General features: G+C 40.1%; 1 protein-coding gene across 4 annotated transcripts in view; it reads left to right on the top strand.

The window, feature by feature from the left end:
• The window catches only part of IGSF10 (immunoglobulin superfamily member 10), a 31064-nt gene that overhangs the window by 2963 nt on the left and 5367 nt on the right, over window positions 1-22734 (top strand). Inside the window, exons 2-8 of one of the 4 annotated variants that reach the window (XM_032263030.1) lie at window positions 4216-4302; window positions 4854-4957; window positions 6817-7011; window positions 8192-8321; window positions 11951-12341; window positions 16441-20772; window positions 21485-22385. In XM_032263030.1, the coding sequence (XP_032118921.1) occupies window positions 4216-4302; window positions 4854-4957; window positions 6817-7011; window positions 8192-8321; window positions 11951-12341; window positions 16441-20772; window positions 21485-22385 (6140 nt within the window). Of the gene's footprint in view, window positions 1-3457; window positions 4303-4853; window positions 4958-6816; window positions 7012-8191; window positions 8322-11950; window positions 12342-16440; window positions 20773-21484; window positions 22386-22734 lie in introns of those variants that run through there. The other 3 variants (XM_032263036.1, XM_032263042.1, XM_032263047.1) reach the window with 3 other exon arrangements.

A 22734-nucleotide genomic window follows, 5' to 3' on the forward strand; every position in this document is an offset into this window, starting at 1 on the left:
AAATACAAGCTGGTATATTCACTAATATGTTATACAGTAAAGTGAGAATAATGTCTTTTCATTAAAAAGAAGACAATAACACTAAAAGAATTCTCAAATCTCTTAGATACCTCTCCTACTCAGGCTTAAGAGATCATGGTAAGTTCTGCAAACCTCATCCAATGGCTTTTGATATAATATTGGTTATAAAAGCAACATATAGCATATATAGCAACCAGAATACAAAACTAAAGTCAGCAGAGCTACTCTTCAGACACCTCTTTCTAAACTCTTGACGACATTGGTCATTCTTGTGCTCCTTCTGCCTTGGTCTCCTCTCAGGTTTGCATCTATATGGGGTTTCTAACTTTTATCTACTGCAGCCCTGGCTTTCCCAGGATCCTTGGATGTCATCAACAAAAATGTGAGATTCATCCAACATCTCTTTTATTCCCCATGTATGCTCTTAACAATTCTTGTTCCTCAGTACCTCTACATATCTAAAATCTTTCTTTATCCTTACAACCACCACTTTAATTATTGTCTTAAGGCTGAACTATTATAATTGCCTCCTAGGTGGCTTTTCTAGTCCCTGTGATCCAGAGTCCATGGACTTATAGGAGGACCATGTGTTCACTTCTAATTTTTCTCCAAATCTTCCAAAACTGTACCCATACATAGTGTTCTGAATGCTCTTAAAGGTTAGAGGTCTGTAATACTATATATAAAGTCCTCGAGTCATGTAGCTTGACTTTAGTTGGTTGAGTTGTAGCTGTATTGGAACAGAGATGATACTGATTTTCTTTCTACCTCCTTTTTATGTATTATTTCTCTTCATGGCACTTATCACTTTAACCTGCTAGTCTGTAACTTCAAAAAAGGAAGGGCCAAGGTGTCAGTCTACTTCACTGCTATTGGAATTACTAAGTGGAGGTCTTAACTGTTTGGTTAATTGAATAACATGAAAATTATGGAGCTGGGAGGTGGTGCATGATTAAAAGATAGGTTACAATTTTGGCATTTGGTTAGCTGTTGATATACATATGTCAGTTTAAAAATCCATAGCTTGTTATGATTGTCAGGTGATCTGTGACTTGTAACTGCTTGGGCTTGGTGGGTTGGTGTTAAATACTCTGATTAGGATGGTGACATAAAAGATGGCATGAATGATCAACTAAGGATGAGGAGTAAGAAGCATGTAATTACTAGAAAAGACAGAAAATGTCAAAGACCTAGAGATGAGGGAATATGGAATTCCCAGGGTGATATAAAAGATGGAGATGTATATTTATGGTCATGTTTACTAGAAAAAATACAAAGCCTGTGAATTTACCAACAATACTGTTTAAGAAGAGAGTAACAAAAAGAGGGAGATAATTTAAATAAAAACATTAGGTAAACTATAGTGAGAGGTAATTAAAATGTCAAACCATCCTTAAAGTGTAGGTAAATGACCATAGTCCAGGAGACACAGGTTTAGGAGTTCAGATTAACAGTGAACTCAGAGTCTCTATGCCCAGCTCTGAGATGTTGGCCAATTACACACTCAGTTAACTTCTGCAAAATAAAGTTACATCTACAAAATAAAGTCATTATCATTGACTTTCACATATTTCTTATAAACATTAAATGAGGCCATGTTCAAAGGTGAAAGTACTTTGTAAACCATATGAAGCTATAGAAACATATTGCATGATTAAGCATGCTTAAAAAAAGAGTGGTGAAGCTATTCTTTGATATGCTGTGGACTCCCCAAATTTAATAAAAAGCAGGAGGAAGTTAGAAAATGTAAGGCTTAAAAGTATTGGCTTTACAATTTTTAAATTAATTCAGTATTGCATTTTGGCTCTGAATCATTTAACATCCTTTATCCTCAGCAATCTCATCTTAAAAATTGGTATAATTTTAGCACCTACCTCATCAGAATATTTCTGAGAATTAAGCAATACACATAAAGGCTTTGACACATATATACTCTAACTATAAAAGTAATTACAAGTATTATTAGAATTATTAAGTAGAGCAAATTGAACTAGAATTGGTACCAATATGAATCAGGTTTCTAATAATTCTGGCAGAGGACATGAAAAGTAGAAAATATGTCGGAGAAGAGCTCTGACATAAAGCAATTGTGGAGATGTGTCTCATTAAAATTCTTAAGAGAAGCAAACATTCCTAACAAGAGTCTCTTTGAAATTGATAGCAAGAAAATGACCCCAGGTAACAACCCTGGGAAAATAAGTATAACATGTTACAGTCGTCTTGCTGTGGTTCATCCTAGTTGAGGTCTAGAAGTACAGACGTGGGTTAGAAATTCACTAAAGGATACAAAGCCATGAGATTGGTCATCAGGGAGCTTTGGGAGAAAGACAAACTATGGCTGCCAAAACCTGGTAAATATGCCATATTTCCAAAGCTAGCATCCAAGTTTGGATATCCCATGTGAATTTTTAATTTAAAAGAATCTTGTCAGCTCTGCAGAGCTAAAGACTATATTCATATACATGCTTCTAGGGTTACTTCTAACTCTGAGTCTCTGATTCTATAATTCTTTGGTAACTGACTTATTACCATAAATCACATGAATGCTCAGCCATGGGACATGGCACAGTACCCATGTTTAGCTAAGTGAGGCAGCCACAGCTTTACGGTTAGACATTCAGATCGTAGGTCCAGACTGCCTGGGTTTGAATTAACGTTGGCTTTTCCATTCACAAGCTGCATGGTCTGGGGCTGCATCACTTTCCTTTATGTACCTTACTTAATGGGAATAATATAAGACTTTTTGGTGCTATGGTGAGGTTGAAATGAATTGGTATTTGTAAAACGTTTATCAGAAGTTATTTTACTAAACCAGCAATTTGCAAATTGTAGCTGCATCAGAATCACATGGAAGGCTTATTAACACATGGACTCCTAAGCCTCTTTTGTACAGTTTCTGAATCAGTGGGTCTCAGATGGATCCTGTAAATTTGTGTTTTTAACAAAGTCCAAAGTAATCATGATGCTGGACCCATGACCTTACCTTGAGATACACTGCCCTAAAACATTCATTGCAAATTGTCATCAAAAGTTTAAATGCTATGTAACTACATGGAAGGAAACAAGGACATTTTAGTTATGTTAATTTAGTGTTTATGAGTATTGGGAGCTCCATCCAGAATTGCAGGAGCAACATGTGGACAAGTTGGTAGAGGCGATTCTAGGGTGGAGATGAGAAAGGAGAATGTAATACAAGCAGAAATAGTGGTATTTAAATCCAGTTCTGTGATAATGATTTAAAAGAAGGATTCCTATGAGACATCTATATACAATGTAATATTCAGCAGGAAAAAAAAAAAGAGGGAAATATTGCCATTTGTGACAACACGGATGAACCTGGAGGATGTTATGCCAAGTGAAATAAGCCAGAAACAAACAAACAAAAAATACTGCATGACCTCATTTATATGTGAAATCTTTTTTTGAAAGGTCAATTATACAGAAATAGAAAATAAAATAGTGGTTATAGGGGTTGGAGAAAGAAAATGGAGAAATGTAGGTCAAAGAATACAAAGGAACAGACCTGTGGCTGAACCAGTGTCTAGATCTAATGTGCAAGAGTACTATAGTTAATACAATTTCATGGTGTTTGGAATTCCTGCTAAAAGAGTAGATTTTAGCTGCTCTTGTCACAAAAACAAAAATTAGGTAACTATGTAAGATGATGGACATGTTGTTACTGTAGTAACCATTTTACTATCTATAGCCTGCAACATCATGTTGTATAACTTAAATATACACAATATAATTTATTTATTTTAAAAAGAGAGGTTTAAACAGAACATTCACACTGCAGGTAGTATCACAGGTCATTAACGCTAACTCAGCCTTCACATAGAACTTTGGGAGTCACAGGACCAAGGACAGCCCGTGGCGATTTATGCAAACCCTTAAACCAAAAGGCCCACCTGTCAACAGGTAGAAGAGGTCAAGGGGGAAATGAGCAGCGGCCACTGAAATGGTCCAGGCCACCCAGCCAGGACCTGCCAACTTGTTAGGAGAAAGCCCTGAGAATTTAAAACAAGGAGGAAGCAAGAGTGAAGGCGAAGGCAAATTAGCTTCCCACATGCTCTTAAACAGAAAGAGGGGTCGGGTGCTCGTTTTTCATCCTGTGCGCTGAGCGCTGGCCGCGTTACCACACACAGAAGTCGGGCTCACCCCCGCCCTCGCCCCGCCTTCCTTCCCTCCTCCCAGGGCTCTGGACCAGCTCCGCAGGACCCCAGCGGCAGAGCCCGCGACCCCGCCGGGCAGCTCCAGCCCACTGGTCACCAGGGCAAAGAGGTGAGCGGCTCGGCCAATCCTTCCCTGGAAAGGGCTGGAACCCCACCCGGCTGGGGCTTGGCATGGGAATGGAGCGCGTCAGGGCGCTGGGGCGGGGAGGAGGGTGAGAGCGGGGGAGGAAAGACGCACCGGGAGAAGGTGGGGGCACGACAGCACACGATGATTCTTCAGTGACCGATGCCAGACAAAAAGCACACACTGAGGAAAGATAACAGATGGAGACATCTGTGACAGATTTGTCCAAAAAGACCATTTGAGGAGAAGCTCTTGGGACTTTGGAGCAAAATGGAGTGATTAGTAATAGTTATATTAATATTCAAGTGACAACTTGGAGGAGTAAAAGTACACTACAGAGGGAGAGAGAAAATTTGAAAACCTCCACTTTGCCTTTTGTTTCTGCAACAAGAAGCGTCATACTCAACACTTCTGCATTAATGTGGTTATGGGTTTTAGTACTTTGTAGCTATGAAAGCGCCCCTGGGGCTCCCTGAAGATCATTATTCTTGAGCTGTAAGCCAAAAAGACTAAGCCTTTTGCTCACTTGGGAGCAGAGAACTTTTTCTTCCTCAGGTTTGGACACAACTTTCCATTTCCTGGGAAGATTTTCTCTCTGCCTGTGTCACAAGAGGATTCAGGACCTGAAAGAAGAGCTCAGGTATTGCCAATTCCTATTTCATTATGTACAGTTTCAGGCTTCAGTATGTGAGAATCTTATATTCATATGTTGTTTTATGCTTTTGCTTCTCTTTCAAGTAATTTGAATGTGGGCATACTCAGAACTTTTTTTGACCTTCATCCTGCTGTTCCTTCCTTTGCTAGTCTAATAAGGTGGAAATGTCGTCTTCAATCATACAGAGCTTATTTAAAATTTTGGTAACCATGTGGTTACAATGACAAAAGTGGTCATATGATTAATCCTATCTTAAATTTTAATTTGGACTAAATTCTAATAATACATCCATCATCTTTTTATCTGTATGAAAATCCAAGCAGGTCAGCCTCAATGTTATTTCTCAGTGTAGTCTGTAGCTAAAGGATAGTTGCTGGTAGAATCCAAAACCATGCTATTCCACAAAATGATGGGATTTATTACAAATTATGAAGGTCTCCTTGCTTAGAAAAGCACAATTAAGAGTTTATTTCAACCCTGTGTGTTCTGCATTTCAGGAGATAATTAGGTTTGGATTCCTGGGCTTGCCCCACATATGGGTAACAGATGCCATTTTTTTTTTCTGACAAGTTGAGCATATTTCTTTTTTATTGCATTTTAGGTTTTGGGGTACATGTGAAGAACATGCAAGATTGTTGCATAGGTACATACATGGCAGCATGACTTGCTGCCTTCCTCCCCTTCACCTATATCTGGCATTTCTCCCCATGCTATCTCTTCCCAACTCCCCACCCCCTACTGTCCCTCCCCTATTTCCCTCTGACAGACCCCAGTGTGTGATGCTCCCCTCCCTGTGTCCATGTGTTCTCATTGTTCAACACCCACCTAGGAGTGAGAACATTCGGTGTTTGATTTTCTGTTCTTGTGTCAGTTTGCTGAGAATGATGGCTTCCAGGTTCATCCAATTTCTTTCCTGGTTATGTTCCCCACCTTCTGTGGCAGCCATGAGCTGGAGGAGGGACCAAGGAAAGAGGCAGAGAGATGTTCTAAGCTGAGCAAAAGCAGACAGTATCATGCCTGCACGGGGTCAGCTTGGCTCAAGCCCTCTCAGCTGGTCAGTCACTGTTGCTTGTGATCATTACTTGGCAGTGAAGTGTCCAATGTGTCTTTTGGCAGGGACTTGGAAACCCATTAAAAAGAGATTTATTCTCCCTTCCAGTGGATTATTACAGCCTTTAAAAAATGTTTCTGAAGATGATTTAATAAAATGGAAAAACACATTGTATATGAAATGATAAAATGTGTTACAAAATTGTTTGATCATATGTACACATATACACCTAACTGTATGTGCACCTATACATATACACACAGTATATGAAAAATGCTGAAAAGGAATACAACAAAATGTTAAGGATTGTATCAGTGGTGAGACTGAGTAATTTTTTTCCTTTTTACTGCTTAGTTACAGTTTCCAAATGTTTTATTATGCACAGGTATTACTGTTAGAATCAGTTTCTTAAAAGCTACTCTAAAAGAATTAATGTCTATAAAGGACACTAAATTTTATATAGTCCAGTTGTCACAATATCTTTCTTAGAGTTTACAGTTTCCCTTTTAATGAATGCCTGAGTAATAGGGATTCCTGGTTTTTATTAAGAAGTGAGAAGCTGTGAAGAAATTATCACAACAGTAAATATCCCACTTGATCATAAAGTGCAGTGTGATGCCAGCAGCACACACTATGGTTTTCTAAAGAGTGCATTTGACCACAAAGGGTAGGAATGAAATCAGCCACTTATGACCCTTAAGGAAGTCCTCCCGGATTCCCAGAGTGACTGTGTGGTGGTCCTGGGACTGTGCTCCACCGCTCTTTATAACTCCTAGGTGTGATGTTTTTTCAGGATGAAGGTAAAAGGCAGAGGAATCACCTGCTTGCTGGTCTCCTTTGCTGTGATCTACCTGGTCGCCATCCCAGGGGGCAGGGCCTGTCCTCGCCGCTGTGCCTGTTATATACCTGTGGAAGTACACTGCACATTTCGGTACCTGACCTCCATCCCAGATAGCATCCCGCCCAATGTGGAACGCATCAATTTAGGGTGTGTGAGGCCCTATCTTTCTTTTTCTTAAAGAGTGATCAATCACAGCAGTGACTTATTCCTCAAACATCTATGACTTTGGGAGATGAATCACAACATTCAATATACATCTACATGTATATATGTATATATTTATATATGCATATTATATATGTATATATCTATATAAACATAGATATCTATATAAACATATATATATATATAAACATATACATATATATATGTATCTCCTTTTTAAAGGTCCTTTGGCTTTCCATATAAACTTATCTAAAATGGATGCCTAATTAAATTTGCAAAAATATAACAATGTTCATGAAAAAATGTGTGTGAATATACATGTTGGACTTAACATGGTTTATTTGACATTAGTGAGCATGTACTATGCACTGGGAATACAACGATATAGTATTCACTTCTAGGAGATGTATTCATAGAGAAGACAAATGTACGGTCAGTACAATGAATAAAAAATGCAATAGAGCATACAAAGTGTCTTAGAGACAGTCACTTAGTGACTAACATTAATTTTAAGAGCTAACATTAATTTTGATTAAGAGCTAACATTAATTTTGATTGATTAAGAGCTAACATTAATTTTGTGCTATATGCTAGTATTGAGTGAAGCACTGTGTCCATGTAAGGGGTTAATCCTCATAACCCCTTAGGATTGAGTTCTAAGTTTACATTTTATAAATGAGGAAACTGAGGCACATAAAGGTTGCTGACTTTACCCAGGGTTGCATAGCTACTAAGTTGAGCCCGAGCTTATAATCATACCCAAACCAGATGCCCAAACCTGGGCTCCAGAGCCCAGGCTTCTTAACCACTGCTGAGGAATTCCTTCTGGGAGTGAGGGGATAGTATCATGAAAGAATCGGCTAAATATTAAGTGTTCACAAACAGAAAAGGATGTGGTCAAGGACATTCCAACCTGAGGGAACAGCATAGATATAAAAGTTTGAAAATGAGAAGAAACGTGACAAGTTCCCAGAATGTGAAGGGGGTGACTGTAACTGAGACAGCATCTAGTGGATTTCCATATTTCAAGCATTTGATTATCTCAATAGAACAGTTAAAAAAAAGGAGAGGTGTGGAGTCTTTTTGTGTTTATTTTGGTTTTAACATTTGAACTTTAGTTGACAGACTTAGCTTATGCCTAGAATGTCATTTTTTATTTCAGATATAACAGCTTGGTTAGATTGACGGAAACAGATTTTTCTGGCCTGACCAAATTGGAGTTACTCATGCTTCACAGCAATGGCATTCACACAATCCCTGACAAGACCTTCTCAGATTTGCAGGCCTTGCAGGTGAGACCCATGGAGAGAGGGGGCAGGTTAAAGAGGTGAGGTGGGACCAGTGAGATAGACCTTCAAAGGGTGCCTATCTCTACACAATACAAAAATAAACATTTTGTAAATTAGAAGCAGATGCCAATGGAGAATGTTAAAGAACTGATTTTTGGCCTTGTGTGGTGACTCACGCCTGTAATCCCAACACTTTGGGAGGCTGTGGTGGACGGATCACCTGAGGTCAGGAGTTTGAGACCAGCCTAACCAACATGCAGAAACCCTGTCTCTACTAAAAATACAAAAAAATTAGCCAGGCATGGTGGCACATGCCTGTAATCCCAGCTACTCGGGAGGCTGAGGCAGGAGAATCGCTGGAAACTGGGAGGCAGAGGTTGTGGTGAGCCGAGATTGCACGTTAGTGCACTCCAGCCTGGGCAGTAAGAGTGAAGCTGTGTTGAAAAAAACAAAAAAACAGTTTAACTGTGCAACTGTATATGGAAATTAGAATAAGAAAATTGTGAGGTAAGTTTTCTAATACCTCAGGCTAATAGAAAAAAAACATCAATAACCCTTTAAATTTTAATCCTAAAAGAATACTTCTAGTCATGTTTATCTGGGAATTGAATGTGGTTCCTAAAAACAATGGCTGTCCTAGACAGATGTTAGCTTTATATAAATCAGTATACTGTTTTTCAGTTTCATTTTATTTACTTATTCATGTTCTACCTTGTTCAAACAATTTTTTAAGCTTATGAGGCCTCCCAAAAATGCATAAAATCATGGAAGAATGATCACAAAAGTGAATGAGAAAGTAAAAGGTAAAATAAGCCTAGAGATAAGAATACAGAGATGAGGAAATGTATACATAGAGACTTTCATGTCTGCTGTAAGTAGGACTTGAGGCTTTTGAGAAACTAACAATATATGGCATCTATTAAAACTTAAACAATCTATTCAGGAAAAGCCCAGCCATGTATGATTTTAAATCAGAAAGAAATGTCTTACAAAGTTCCTCATAAAATACAGTGTCATAAACTAAAGTTAATACTATACTTGTAAGAGATAAAGTACCTGTGTTCATAGAGCCTTTTAACATACACCGGTGAGGGAGGTTATAACCTCGGTGAAGGGCAATAGAGTATAATGTAGCTATGCGATTCTGCTGATTAGGTTAATCAGGCTCTATGTGGAATGTATGTCTTTGAAGGAATAGATGGATTGCATGTCCTTTATAGAATTCTCCACATGTTTATTCTCTCAACCAAGTTTTCAATGGATATTGAGGAACATTGAGTTGAAGACTGAACTCCCAGGTTACATTTGGGGCAAAGCTCTTCTATGTTGCCAGCTTATTTTTTCTTTTCTTATTAGGGATCTTAGAATTCTAGAAAATGATTTTTGACAGAGATGACAGTTCAGGCAAGTCAGGAAAATATGATGAGAAATTGTGTATACTAGCATTTCTTTTTTCTTTATGGGAGACAGAGAATGTTCAACTTGTAATTGGAAAGGGAATTGGGGAATACTTAAGCACTATTGAAATATTCAAAATTATTTTAATTGCAACTCAAAATTAATTAGTCATATTACTCATAACCAAAAAGTAGAAGAACCTCCTAATGACCATCAATCTATGATAGATAAACAAAGTGTTGTGCATGCATACAGTAGAATACTATTCAGCAAAGAAAGGAATGAAGGGCTGACACACTGTGACAGGGATGGGTCTTGAAAACATCTTGCTAAGTGAAAGGAGCCATACACTATGCCATATAATGTATGATTCCATTTATATAAAATGTTTAGAAACAGAAAGTAAACTAGTGCTTGTGAAGGGCTAAGAGGATGGGAAAAATGACTGCTAATGGGTAACAGTTTTTATTTTGGGGTGCAAAATAAAGTTTATAAGAAAATTTATTCAGAAGCTTCTAATAGTGGATATGGTTACACAACTCTATGAATATGCTAAAAACCAATTATACACTTTTTTTTTTTTTTGAGACCGAATCTTGCTTTGTCACCCAGGCTGGAGTGCAGTGGTACAATCTCAGCTCACTACAACATCCGCCTTCCAAGATCAAATGATTCTCATGCCTTGGCCTCCCAACTAGCTGGGATGACAGGTGTGTGCCACCATGTCCGGCTAATTTTGTGTGTGTGTATATGTGTTTTTAGTAGAGATGAGGTTTCACCGTGTTGGCCAGGCTGGTCTGAAACTCCTGGCCTCCAGTGATCTGCCTGCCTCAGCCTCCCAAAGTGCTGGGAGCCGCTGCACCCAAGCAGTTGTGCACTTTAAAAGGTGAATTTTATGGCACGTGAACTGTAATTCAATAAATTAAAATCAATAGTCTCTGTTAGGAAAAATTTGTTTTCAGGAAATCTTTACTTGAAATACTGTTTTTAAACCTTATAAAAATTTTATAGAGAGACTTAATATAATGAACCCTATAATTACCCAGCTTCAATAGTTATGGACTCATAACAGATCTTGTCTTAACTGCACTCCCCACCCACTACCCTCCACTCCATTGAATTATTTTGATATAAATCCAAGTTTTCATAATATTCATTTATAAGTACTTCAATATATATCTCAAAATTAAGAAATCTTTTTAAAATAGACACAGTATCATTTATATATCTTAAATTTCTTTTTATTATGATCCTTTAAGTTCTGGGGCACATGTGCAAAATGTGCAGGTTTGTTACTTAGGTATACACGTGCCATGGTGGTTTGCTATACCCATCAACCCGTCATCTACATTAGGCATTTCTCCTAATGCTATCCTCCCCCTGCTCCCAACCCCCACAGGCCCTGGAGTGTGATATTTCCCTCCTTGTGTCCATGTGTTCTCATTGTTCAACTTCCACTTATAAGTAAGAACATGCAGCGTGTGATTTTCTGTTCCTGTGTTAGTTTGTTGAGAATGATGGTTTCCAGCTTCATCCATGTCCTTGCAAAGGACATGAACTCATTCTTTTTTATGGATGCATAGTATTCTATGGTGTATATGTGCCACATTTTCTTTATCCAGTGTATCACTGATGGGCATTTGGGTTGGTTCCAAGTCTTTGTTATTTTGAACATTGCCACAATAAACATATATGTGCTTAATTTTAACAATTATTTCTGGCAGGGCGTGGTGGCTCATGCCTACAATCCCAGCACTTCGGGAGGCCAGGGTGGATGGATGATCTGAGGTCAGGGGTTTGAGACCAGCCTGGCCAACATGGTGAAACCCCATCTCTATTAAAAATACAAAAATTAGGCAGGCATGATGGTGAGCGCCTATAATCCCAGCTACTCTCAGGAGGCTGAGGCAGGAGAATCACTTGAACATGGGAGGCAGAGGTTGTAGTGAGCATAGATCACACTACTGTACTCCAGCCTGGGTGACAGAGCAAGACTCTGTCTCAAAGAAAAAAGAAACAAATCATTCTTTAATATCAATAGGCAGATGTTCCTGAGTATTCTAATTTCTCTGATACTGTCATATGTAATTTGCAACTAATTTGAATTGGAATCCTAAGTGTAAAAACTGCATTGAATTAATTCCAACATAGGTTTTGTTATTGATAACACTTTTCCCTCTTGTGAAAATTCCCTGGACAACATACATATGTTCTTTTTTAAAAAAAATTCACAGGTCTTAAAAATGAGCTATAACAAAGTCCGAAAACTTCAGAAAGATACTTTTTATGGCCTCAGGAGCTTGACGCGATTGCACATGGACCACAACAATATTGAGTTTATAAACCCTGAGGTTTTTTATGGTCTCAGCTTTCTCCGCCTGGTGCACTTGGAAGGAAATCGGCTTACTAAGCTCCATCCAGATACGTTTGTCTCTTTGAGCTATCTCCAGATATTTAAAATCTCTTTCATTAAGTACCTATACTTGTCGGATAACTTCCTGACCTCCCTTCCTCAAGAGATGGTCTCCTATATGCCTGACCTAGAAAGCCTCTACCTGCATGGGAACCCATGGACCTGTGATTGCCATTTAAAGTGGTTGTCTGACTGGATACAGGAGAAGCCAGGTATCGATATTGTTTATTTTTTTTGTCCCAATTAAATGGAAGAAATCTACTTAGAGGTGTTATATTAGTAAGTGGAGAGGCCAGGGTAATTTAGGAGAGAAAATAACATCTCAGAAATAATTCAAGAACAATGAATTCTTTATACATCATCTATGGCTGTGTTTTGGCTACTGTGGCAGTTACGTAGTGTCAGAGAACTATGTTTCAGAAGGCCTAAAATTGTTACTATTTGGCTCTTTAAAAATGTTGTTGACTCTTGGCTTAGAAAATAAATCTCATGCTCCTTAGCTGCAGGCCAGGTCCTCCTAGTGTGGTGCTGGCCCATCCTCAGCCTTGTTTCCCTCCTTTCCAACCCTCGGCCCCGCACACCCCAGACACATAGGCACTTTTTGCTCTAACAACTCTGGACAACTTCCTGCCACACCACAAGCTGTTTTACTCCCTCACGGCTGCTGCTGCCCTTGCCTGGAGCCCTTCTTTTCCTTTTCTGCTTGATAGTTTTCAGCCAGCCTGCGAACTACTCAGCCCTTCTGAGAAGTCTGGCTGCTTCTCCAGCCACCCCATCTCCATCAGAATCACCATTTCACCACTTGGGTTGTTTGCCTGTGCTTCCATTCTTGAATAGATAACATATTTACTACTACTAGAAGTCTTTTGCCTTCCTGTTTCTCATTTATCTTTACCTGTGGTCTCAATATGTCCAAAACGTACATATATATATATATATATATATATATATATATATATATATATGTATATGTATAAAAACACACATCATATAAACTTATGCATATGTCTTATGTACATATAGATAGGCACGCACGGGTAATCACTGCATACTGACATTTCAGTCAGCAACAGATGGCATATATGATGATCCTGGTCCCATAAGATTTATAATGGAGTTTAAGTAAAACTATTGCGTAGTAACATTGTAGCCATCATAAAGTGCAACATGTTACCTTTCTAAGTTTAGATAAATAATTAGAATTTTATTATAGTTGCTGACAGTATTCAGTAGAGTAATATGCTGTATGGGTTTGTAGCCTAGGAGCAGTAGGCTTTACCATATAGCCTAGGTGTGTAGTAGTTATACTATCTAGGTTTGTGTAAGTACACTCCATAATGTTGGCACAACTAAATTGCCTAATGATGCATTTTCCAGAACATGTTCCTACTGTTAATCAATTCATTATATATGTAAAATAAGTGGACCCACAGGGGCTAACATCTTTCAGTCTTAATAATCAAGTGTTCTCCTTTTGACTGAGATGACTTAACGATCATTTTTATAAGACCCACTGATCAGTCACATCAACCTTTTATGCTTTGAAATTCCGAGAGATTCGACAGTTGTTCATGCCTTCAGTGACCTTACTTGGCATGTGGTAGGCAATCCTTTTGTGCCAATCTCAGTAAATGTAACACGACTTTATCTACTGCAGGTATCCTCCATTCTTTGATTCCGCAAAGCTGTTGATATAGCGTTTCTATAAAATGAATTTGTGGCCGTTTCTCTAACAAGGATTTGTTTCATGAATATGAAATTTATGTCCTGCTGCTCTGTTTCCATTCTTTTCTACATACTTGACAACCTGTTTTAATTCTAAATCATAGTGTAATCTTAATTGAAACATTTTAAAGGCAAAATTTAATGTATGTTGTACCACCAATACATGTGATACAACAGAAAGTGACATAAATAGCTATGACAATCTTTATGGGTGTACATGTTGTGATAGCTATATTGGTTGCCAATTTGTCAGCTGTTACTGTAAAACATCTTCAACTGTAAGGCACTTCTCAATTTATAAGTTGAAACGTGGGGAGGAAAAAAAAAAAAAAAAACAACAGGGTCTTATAATTAGCCACTTTATCTTTCCTGCCTGTCTGCCTTTCTTCCTTCTGCTGATCTTTCCTGAGCCTCAATTGGCCAGGGCTGGGGACATGTAGATGAACAAGAATAAAGTTTATAGTTTCATGGGAAGACAGATAAGTAAACAAGTCATTCTAATAGAGAGTAATGAAAAAGTAAGATACAAGAAGTGAAGGTACCAGGAGACTATAAAACAGGGAGTCCACCCAGAAGAAGTGCTGTTCAGACTGGGTTCTGAAGGATGTTCAGTCAGTACTTAGGTCATGATGTAAGACAACAGGTGTACGGTCCATAGAAGGAACAGCATATGCCAGAGCCTGGTATGGCATGCCAGGGTGGAGGAATGGAAAGGATTTCCATGGGGCTGGAACCGAGTGTGATGGAGGGAATGGAGGTGACGTGGTCAGGTGTGCATTTGAGGCAAAATACCAGACGTCCAAGGCCTGCTAACTCTGGCTCAGTGCAAGCAATAATAATCATGCCATGGTGTGAGCATATTCTGTGATGAGGTTTCATTAAGCCAGAAGTCTGCCACATTGTCTTAGCCCAGGGTAGTGATAAGTAGATAAAGGAATATAGCTTGTTGGCAAGTGGGTGACTGGGAGGCAACTCTTATGATTATTCAAAGGTTTTCCATCTTGCCAGCCGCCTCCTCTGCATAGGTTTAGACTATAAAATTTGCTGAAGAATGCTGACTGGCCAGGCATCTGTGACATTACCTGTCACACTGTAGTACACACAGAAGGGTTCAGTATCTTTGGTCAGAGTGACTTTTTCTTTTCTTTTCTTTTTTAAACAGAGTCTCACTATGTCACACAGGCTGGAGTGCAATGGCATGGTCTCAGCTCACTGCAACCTCTGCCTCCCAGGTTCAAGTGATTCTCCTGCCTCAGCCTCACAAATAGCTGAGACTACCGGCATGTGCCACCACACCCAGCTAATTTTTGTATTTTTAGTGGAGATAGGGTTTCACTATGTTGGCCAGGCTAGTCTCAATTCCCTGACCTTGTGATCCTCCCACCTCAGCCTCCCAAAGTGCTAGGATTACAGGCATTGAGCCACTATGCTCAGCCCAGAGTGACTTTGTTAAGCCTTTGAGAGGACATGTGCACACATGGGAAGGAGATTTGACCCTATCCATCCACTCTGGCAAATTAGATCTTCTAAGAAGTACAATGCTTTTGTTAAGTGCTGTGTCAAGTGCATCATATAAGAACTACTACATGGAACAGCATGGATGTCTCAGGCTGTATTTTGTGTAAGGGGAAAGTCTATACCTCTTACCAAGTATTCCAGTGACCAACCATTTTAAATAGGCTCACCAGAGCAGAGCTTTTAAATGTGATATCCAAATATTTGAAAGATGAGGCACCTGTCACTTAGAAATGCTGGTCCTTATAGTGTTGGTCCTAGTGCTGTGTAAGACTTGCAACCTCTAATTTCACCAGAATGTCAGAGCTTTAATGGGCTGTCCTGCCGCCTTGGCACAATGTTCTTCCCTCCCCTTAAATCTGATCCTCCAGTGCATCTACCTCATCCAAGGGGACCATGAACCATCCAGTTTCCAAAGTCATAAAACAGTCTTCTTGACCCTTCCTTTCTGTCACTGTCTGTGTTCAGTCAATCTTCACCTCCTGTTGACTGGGTCTACCTGCTTCCTTGTCTCCCACATTCATCTGCTGCTTTTAATTCCTATTGCTACTCAGCTAGATCAGGTCAAGGTACCTTGTAATTCAGTTAATATTCTTTTGGATAATGGAAATAAACGGGTTTTTAATGATATCCAAGGGATTATAAATGATCATTTAACAAACAGCTTATCTTTTAAAGAACAATGAAGTCCTGTGGCTATCTTAAAATGTTAAAATGAAGAAATAGAACTGAACTGTTATTAATAAAAACTGACGGGCATGAGTGTATCATTTTGTTTCCCTAGATTTAAAAAATGACTCGTTCAACTAATATTTACTGAGTACCAAATATATATCAGGCATTTGCTGAACATAGGAAATACCGCAGTAAATAAGACAGACAAAATCCTGTGTCTGTGCATATTATGTTGTAGCAGGTTATACAGACAATAGCTTTTTAAAAAATCAATTCAGAAGCAAAAAATCAGAAAACTTTCTATTAAGTTGTTTCAGCTTCTAGCAAACATTATTTTTTCAAAATGTTTGTCAATTCATAGAGGTCATAACTGATAACTCAATTGATTTTTTCCAGATGTAATAAAATGCAAAAAAGAGAGAAGTCCCTCTAGTCCTCAGCAATGTCCACTTTGCATGAACCCTAGAACTTCTAAAGGCAAGCCCTTAGCTATGATCTCAGCTGCAGCTTTCCAGTGTGCCAAGCCAACCATTGACTCATCCCTGAAATCAAAGAGCCTGACTATTCTGGAAGACAGTGGTTCTGCTTTCATCTCTCCCCAAGGTTTCATGGCACCCTTTGGCTCCCTCACCATGAATATGACAGACCAGTCTGGAAATGAAGCTAACATGGTCTGCAGTATTCAAAAGCCCTCAAGGACATCACCCATTGCATTCACTGAAGAAAATGACTATATAATGCTAAATACTTCATTTTCAACATTTTTGGTGTGCAACATAGATTACGGTCACATTCAGCCAGTGTGGCAAGTTCTGGCTTTGTACAGTGATTGTCCTCTGATACTAGAAAAGAGCCACTTGCTTAGCGAAACACCACAGCTCTGTTACAAATATAAACAAGTGGCTCCTAAGCCTGAAGACATCTTTACCAACATAGAGGCAGATCTCAGAGCAGATCCCTCTTGGTTAATGCAAGACCAAATTTCCTTGCAGCTGAACAGAACTGCCACCACACTCAGTACGTTACAGATCCAGTACTCAGGTGATATCCAAATCACTTTACCAAGAGCAGAGATGAGGCCAGTGAAACACAAATGGACTATGATTTCAAGGGACAACAATACTAAGCTGGAACATACTGTTTTGGTAGGTGGAACCATTGGCCTCAACTGCCCAGGCCAAGGAGACCCCACCCCACACTTGGAGTGGCTTCTAGCTGATGGAAGTAAAGTGAGAGCCCCTTATGTCAGTGAGGATGGACGGATCCTAATAGACAAAAGTGGAAAACTGGAACTCCAGATGGCTGATAGTTTTGACACGGGCGTATATCACTGCATAAGCACCAATTATGATGATGCAGATATTCTCACCTATAGGATAACCGTGGTAGAACCTTCAGTAGAAGCCTATCAGGAAAATGGGATTCATCACACAGTTTTCACTGGTGAAACACTTGATCTTCCATGCCATTCTACTGGTATCCCAGATGCCTCTATCAGCTGGGTTCTTCCAGGAAACAATGTGCTCTATCAGTCATCAAGAGACAAGAAAGTTCTTAACAATGGCACATTAAGAATATTACAGGTCACCCCAAAAGACCAAGGTTATTATCACTGTGTGGCAGCCAACCCATCAGGAGTTGATTTTTTGATTTTCCAAGTTTCAGTCAAGATGAAAGGACAAAGGCCATTGGAGCATGATGGAGAAACAGAGGGATCTGGACTTGATGAGTCCAATCCTATTGCCCCTCTTAAGGAGCCGCCAGGTGCACAACTCCCTACATCTGCTCCAATGGGGGCTGAGGTTGGAAAACAAGCCTCAAGCACAAGTAAGAGGCAAAACTATCGGGAATTAATACACCAGCGACATGGAGATTCAACACACAGACGTTTCGGGGAGAATAGGAGGCACTTCCCTCCGTCTGCTAGGAGAATTGACCCACAACACTGGGCGGCACTGTTGGAGAAGGTGAAAAAGAATGCTGTGCCAGAGAAGCGAGAAAATCCCACAGTGAGCCCACCCCCACTGGTCACTCAACTTCCAAACATACCTGGTGAGGATGATGATTCCTCAGGCATGCTCACTCGAGATGAGGAATTGATGGTCCTGGCCACTAAAGCTTCGGACCTTGCAGTAACTACAGTGATGGCTGACTCCAGAACAGTATCTCGTCCTGTGACAAACATAACTTCTGGCACAGAATTCTCTCCTGTTGTGAGTTCACAAATATTACCACCCAAAGAACTCGTAGATTTCAAACCATCTGCTACTATTGAAACTATAGCCATGTCAAAGAATGTAAACCCAACCATGTCAAGCCAAATGCAAGGCACAACCAATCAACGTCCATCCACTGTCTTTCCACTACATCCCAGAGATACTGAATTTCAAGACTCTGACCAGATGGGAAGAGGAAGAGAGCATTTCCAAAGCACACCCCCAAAAACAGTGAGGACTATGATCAAAGATGTCGATGCCAAAATGCTTACTAGCACCAATGACAAAGTATTGTTAGAGTCAGTAAATACCACAAATAGTCATCAGACATCTGAGAGAGAAGTCAGTGAGCCCAGGCACAATCACTTCTATTCTCACACTACTCAAACACTTAGCACCTCCACGTTCCCTTCAGATCTCCATATGGCTGCTCATTCTCAGTTTCAGATCCCTAGAAATGGTACAGTTAACATCCCACTGTTCAGACGCTTTGGGAGGCGGAGGAGAATTGGGGGAAGGGGGCGGATTTTCAGCCCATATAGAACTCCAGTTCTCCGACGGCATAGATACAGCATTTTCAGGCCAACAACCAGAGGCTCTTCTGAGAAAAGCACTGCTACATTCTCAGCCACAATGCTCAATGTGACATGCCTGTCCTATCTTCCCAGGGAGGGTCTCACCACTGCAACAGCAGCATTGTCTTTTCCAAGTGCTGAACCCATTACTTTCCCCAAAGTTGACATTGCTAGAGTCGCATCAGAAGAATCTACAACTGTAGTCCAGAATCCACTATTACTATTTGAGAACAAACCCAACGTAGATATTGAGAAAACAACCACAATAAAATATTTCAGTACTGAAAGTTCTCAAGTGACCCCAACTGGTACAGTCATGACTTATGCTCCAACATCTATACCCATGAAAAAAACTCACAAAATAAATGCTGGTTACCCAAGGGTGTCTAGCACCAATGAAACTAAAAGAGATTCAGTGAGTACATCATCACTTTCAGGTGCTATCACTAAGCCACCAATGACTACTATTATAGCCACTACAAGGTTTTCAAGAAGGACAATTCCCTGGCAGCAGAACTTTGTTAATAACCATAACCCAAAAGGCAGATTAAAGAATCGACATAAATTTAGTTTACAAAACACAGCTGTGATGCTTCCTAAAACATCTCCCGCTTTACCCACAGATAAAGATTCCCCCTCCCATTTCACCACACTTTCAGCAAGTGTGATACAAATTCCATCTATTACCTTGACTACAACTCACCATACAACCAGCAAAACATACAGTCCTGGAAGTCTTCCAGCAGTGAAGGAGCTTCCCTTCCCATCCTTTAACCCCATGCTTCCTAGTATAAGCAAAGACTCAAGTACAATAAACATCATATCAATGCAAACAGCAATGCCAGCAATTCCTCCTACTGTCCCTGCACCTGTCATTACTTATGAAACCCAAACAGAGAGACCCAGAGCACAAACAATACAAAGAGAAAAGGAGCCTCTAAAGAACAGGAATGACCCAAACATCTCTCCAGGCCAGAGTTCTGGCTTCGCTACATCCACTGCTATGACACTTCCTGTTCTAATGACAGTGGAAACTTCAGTCAAGCCCAGTGTCTCTGCATTCATTCATTCCCCACCAGAAAACACAACTAGAATTTCGAGCACAATTGGTCGTCATTCAAGAACTCTGACAGATGTGATTGAAGAGCCAGACCAAGTGAGTACTCAGACTTTGAAGAGCACAATTGCTTCTGAGACAACTTTGTCTGGCAAATCATACCAGAGTACCACCACCAGGAAAGCAGTCATTAGACACTCAACCATGCTACCATTCCTGAGCAGCAGTCCTATTCTAATGCCAATTCCCATCTCCCCTCCCTTTACTCAGAGAGCAGTTACTGACAACGTGGCAACTCCCATTTCCAGGCTTATGACAAATACAGTGGTCAACCTGCAAGAATCCTCAAGGCACAATGCTAATCCACAGCAATTAGCAGAGGTTACAACATCTCCCCAGGCTCACCCAAATGCCAAGTTCACAACTGGAACCACTCACTTCAGCTACTCTAATCTGTTACATTCTACTCCCATGCCAGCACTAGTAAGAGTTAAATCACAGAATTCTAAATTAACTCCATCTCCCTGGTCAGAAAACCAATTCTGGCACAAGCCATACTCAGAAATTGCTGAAAAAGGGAAAATGCCAGAAGTAAGCATGTTGCCCACTACAGGTCTGCCAGAGTCCACCGCTCATGCTTCAAATAGGGATGGACAGAAGAATGCAAAGAAGAGTGACTTTGATAAAAAATCAGTTCAAGAAGTAACAACTTCCAAACTCCTTCTCTTTGACTCTTTGTCTAGGAATATATTTGAAAAGCCCAGGATAGTTGGAGGAAAAGCTGCAAGTTTTACTATTCCAGCTAACTCAGATGCCTTTCTTCCCTGTGAAGCTGTTGGAAATCCCCTGCCCACCATTCGATGGACCAGAGTCTCATCAGGTATTTGAAGCTTTTTCTTGACACTTAGTGTTTGTTATAAAACAAGAAGATTGTTATGTTTTGGGGTTACACATCCAAAGAATATCAGTTTCAAATTTTTCTAAGACACAGAAACTATTAATATCATTTGACACTGGCTTAATTTTACTCATTAGAAGGATTTAAAATATGTTAATTAAGAACATTTTTTGGAATGCTTAAAAAGCTGATTCAAAGAAATATAATTTGAAAAAGAATAATTATTGTGCTGAACCATCTGGCTTTTAAAGTAAAATGTGAATGAAAAAATCCAGGAATAATTTTAGCAATCTGAAGACTAGATGTCTGTCCTATTTTTGGGGGGATGGGAGAGGGGGTCTGTCACTCAGGCTGGAGTGCAGTGGTGCAGTCAGGTCTCCAGGGCTCAAATGATCCTCCTATCTCAGCCATCTGAGTATCTGGGACTACAATTGCACACCACCACACCTAACTTTTATTTTTTACATTTGTAGAGACAGGGTTTCACTTGTTTCCTGGGCTGGTTTTGAACTCCTGGGCTCAAGTGGTCCTCCCACCTCTGCCTCCCAAGGTGTTTGGATTATACAAGTGAGCCACAGGGCCTGGCTTTCGTTTCAATTTAAATGTATTCTCAGTAGCCCAACAAAAAGATAGCTTTATGTTTTCTATCTAAACTTTGATGACCTATAGCAATAATTTTCTTTTTTCTTCTCAGGACTTGATTTATCTAAAAGGAAACAGAGTAACAGGGTCCAGGTTCTCCCTAATGGTACCCTGTCCATCCAGAGGGTGGAAATTCAGGACCGTGGACAGTACCTGTGCTCAGCATCCAATCTGTTTGGCACAGACCACCTTCATGTCACCTTGTCTGTGGTTTCTTATCCTCCCAGGATCCTGGAGAGACGTACCAAAGAGATCACAGTTCATTCTGGAAGCACTGTGGAACTGAAGTGCAGAGCAGAAGGTAGGCCAAGCCCTACAATTACCTGGATTCTTGCAAACCAAACAGTTGTCTTGGAATCATCCCAGGGAAGCAGGCAGGCCCTGGTGACGGTTGACGGAACATTGGTCATCCACAATCTCAGTATTTATGACCGTGGCTTTTACAAATGTGTGGCCAGCAACCCAGCTGGCCAGGATTCACTGCTGGTTAAAATACAAGTCATTGCAGCACCACCTGTTATTCTAGAGCAAAAGAGGCAAGTCATTGTAGGCACTTGGGGTGAAAGTTTAAAACTGCCCTGTACTGCAAAAGGAACTCCTCAGCCCAGCATTTACTGGGTCCTCTCTGATGGCACTGAAGTGAAACCATTACACTTTACCAATTCCAAGTTGTTCTTATTTTCAAATGGGACTTTGTATATAAGAAACCTAACTTCTTCAGACAGGGGCACTTATGAATGCATCGCTACCAGTTCCACGGGTTCGGAGCGAAGAGTAGTAATGCTTACAATGGAAGCGCGAGTGACCAGCCCCAGGATAGAAGTTGCATCCCAGAAAAGGACTGAAGTGAATTTGGGGGACAAATTACTACTGAACTGCTCAGCCACTGGGGAGCCCAAACCTCAAATAATGTGGAGGTTACCATCCAAGGCTGTGGTCGACCAGCAGCACAGGTAAGCTTATACCTTTGAGTTGGAATTACCTGCTTTATCTATTTAGCTGTACAACTTCTGAAATGGAAAAAGTGACACAGCAAGGCTAGCAGCAGTTTGAGAGTGCACATAGACCTTGGACATAAAGGCAACTCTCTCTAAAGAAACCTACTCTTTTGAGATCATTTAAATATGAAAACCATTCTTGTCACATGCTTAACTCTAAGGGTCTAATTCTTGAGGATTTTAAATTTTAAGCAGAATAAAAATCTCTATCTCCATACTTGGTACAGTTTAAAAATAGTAACTGTAGGCTGGGCATGGTGGCTCATACCTGTAATCCCAGCAATTTGGGAGGCTGAGGCAGGTG

Source organism: Sapajus apella, unplaced genomic scaffold (assembly GCF_009761245.1).
Source record: "Sapajus apella isolate SASKATOON/1434 unplaced genomic scaffold, GSC_monkey_1.0 scaffold4, whole genome shotgun sequence".
NCBI lineage: Eukaryota > Metazoa > Chordata > Mammalia > Primates > Cebidae > Sapajus > Sapajus apella.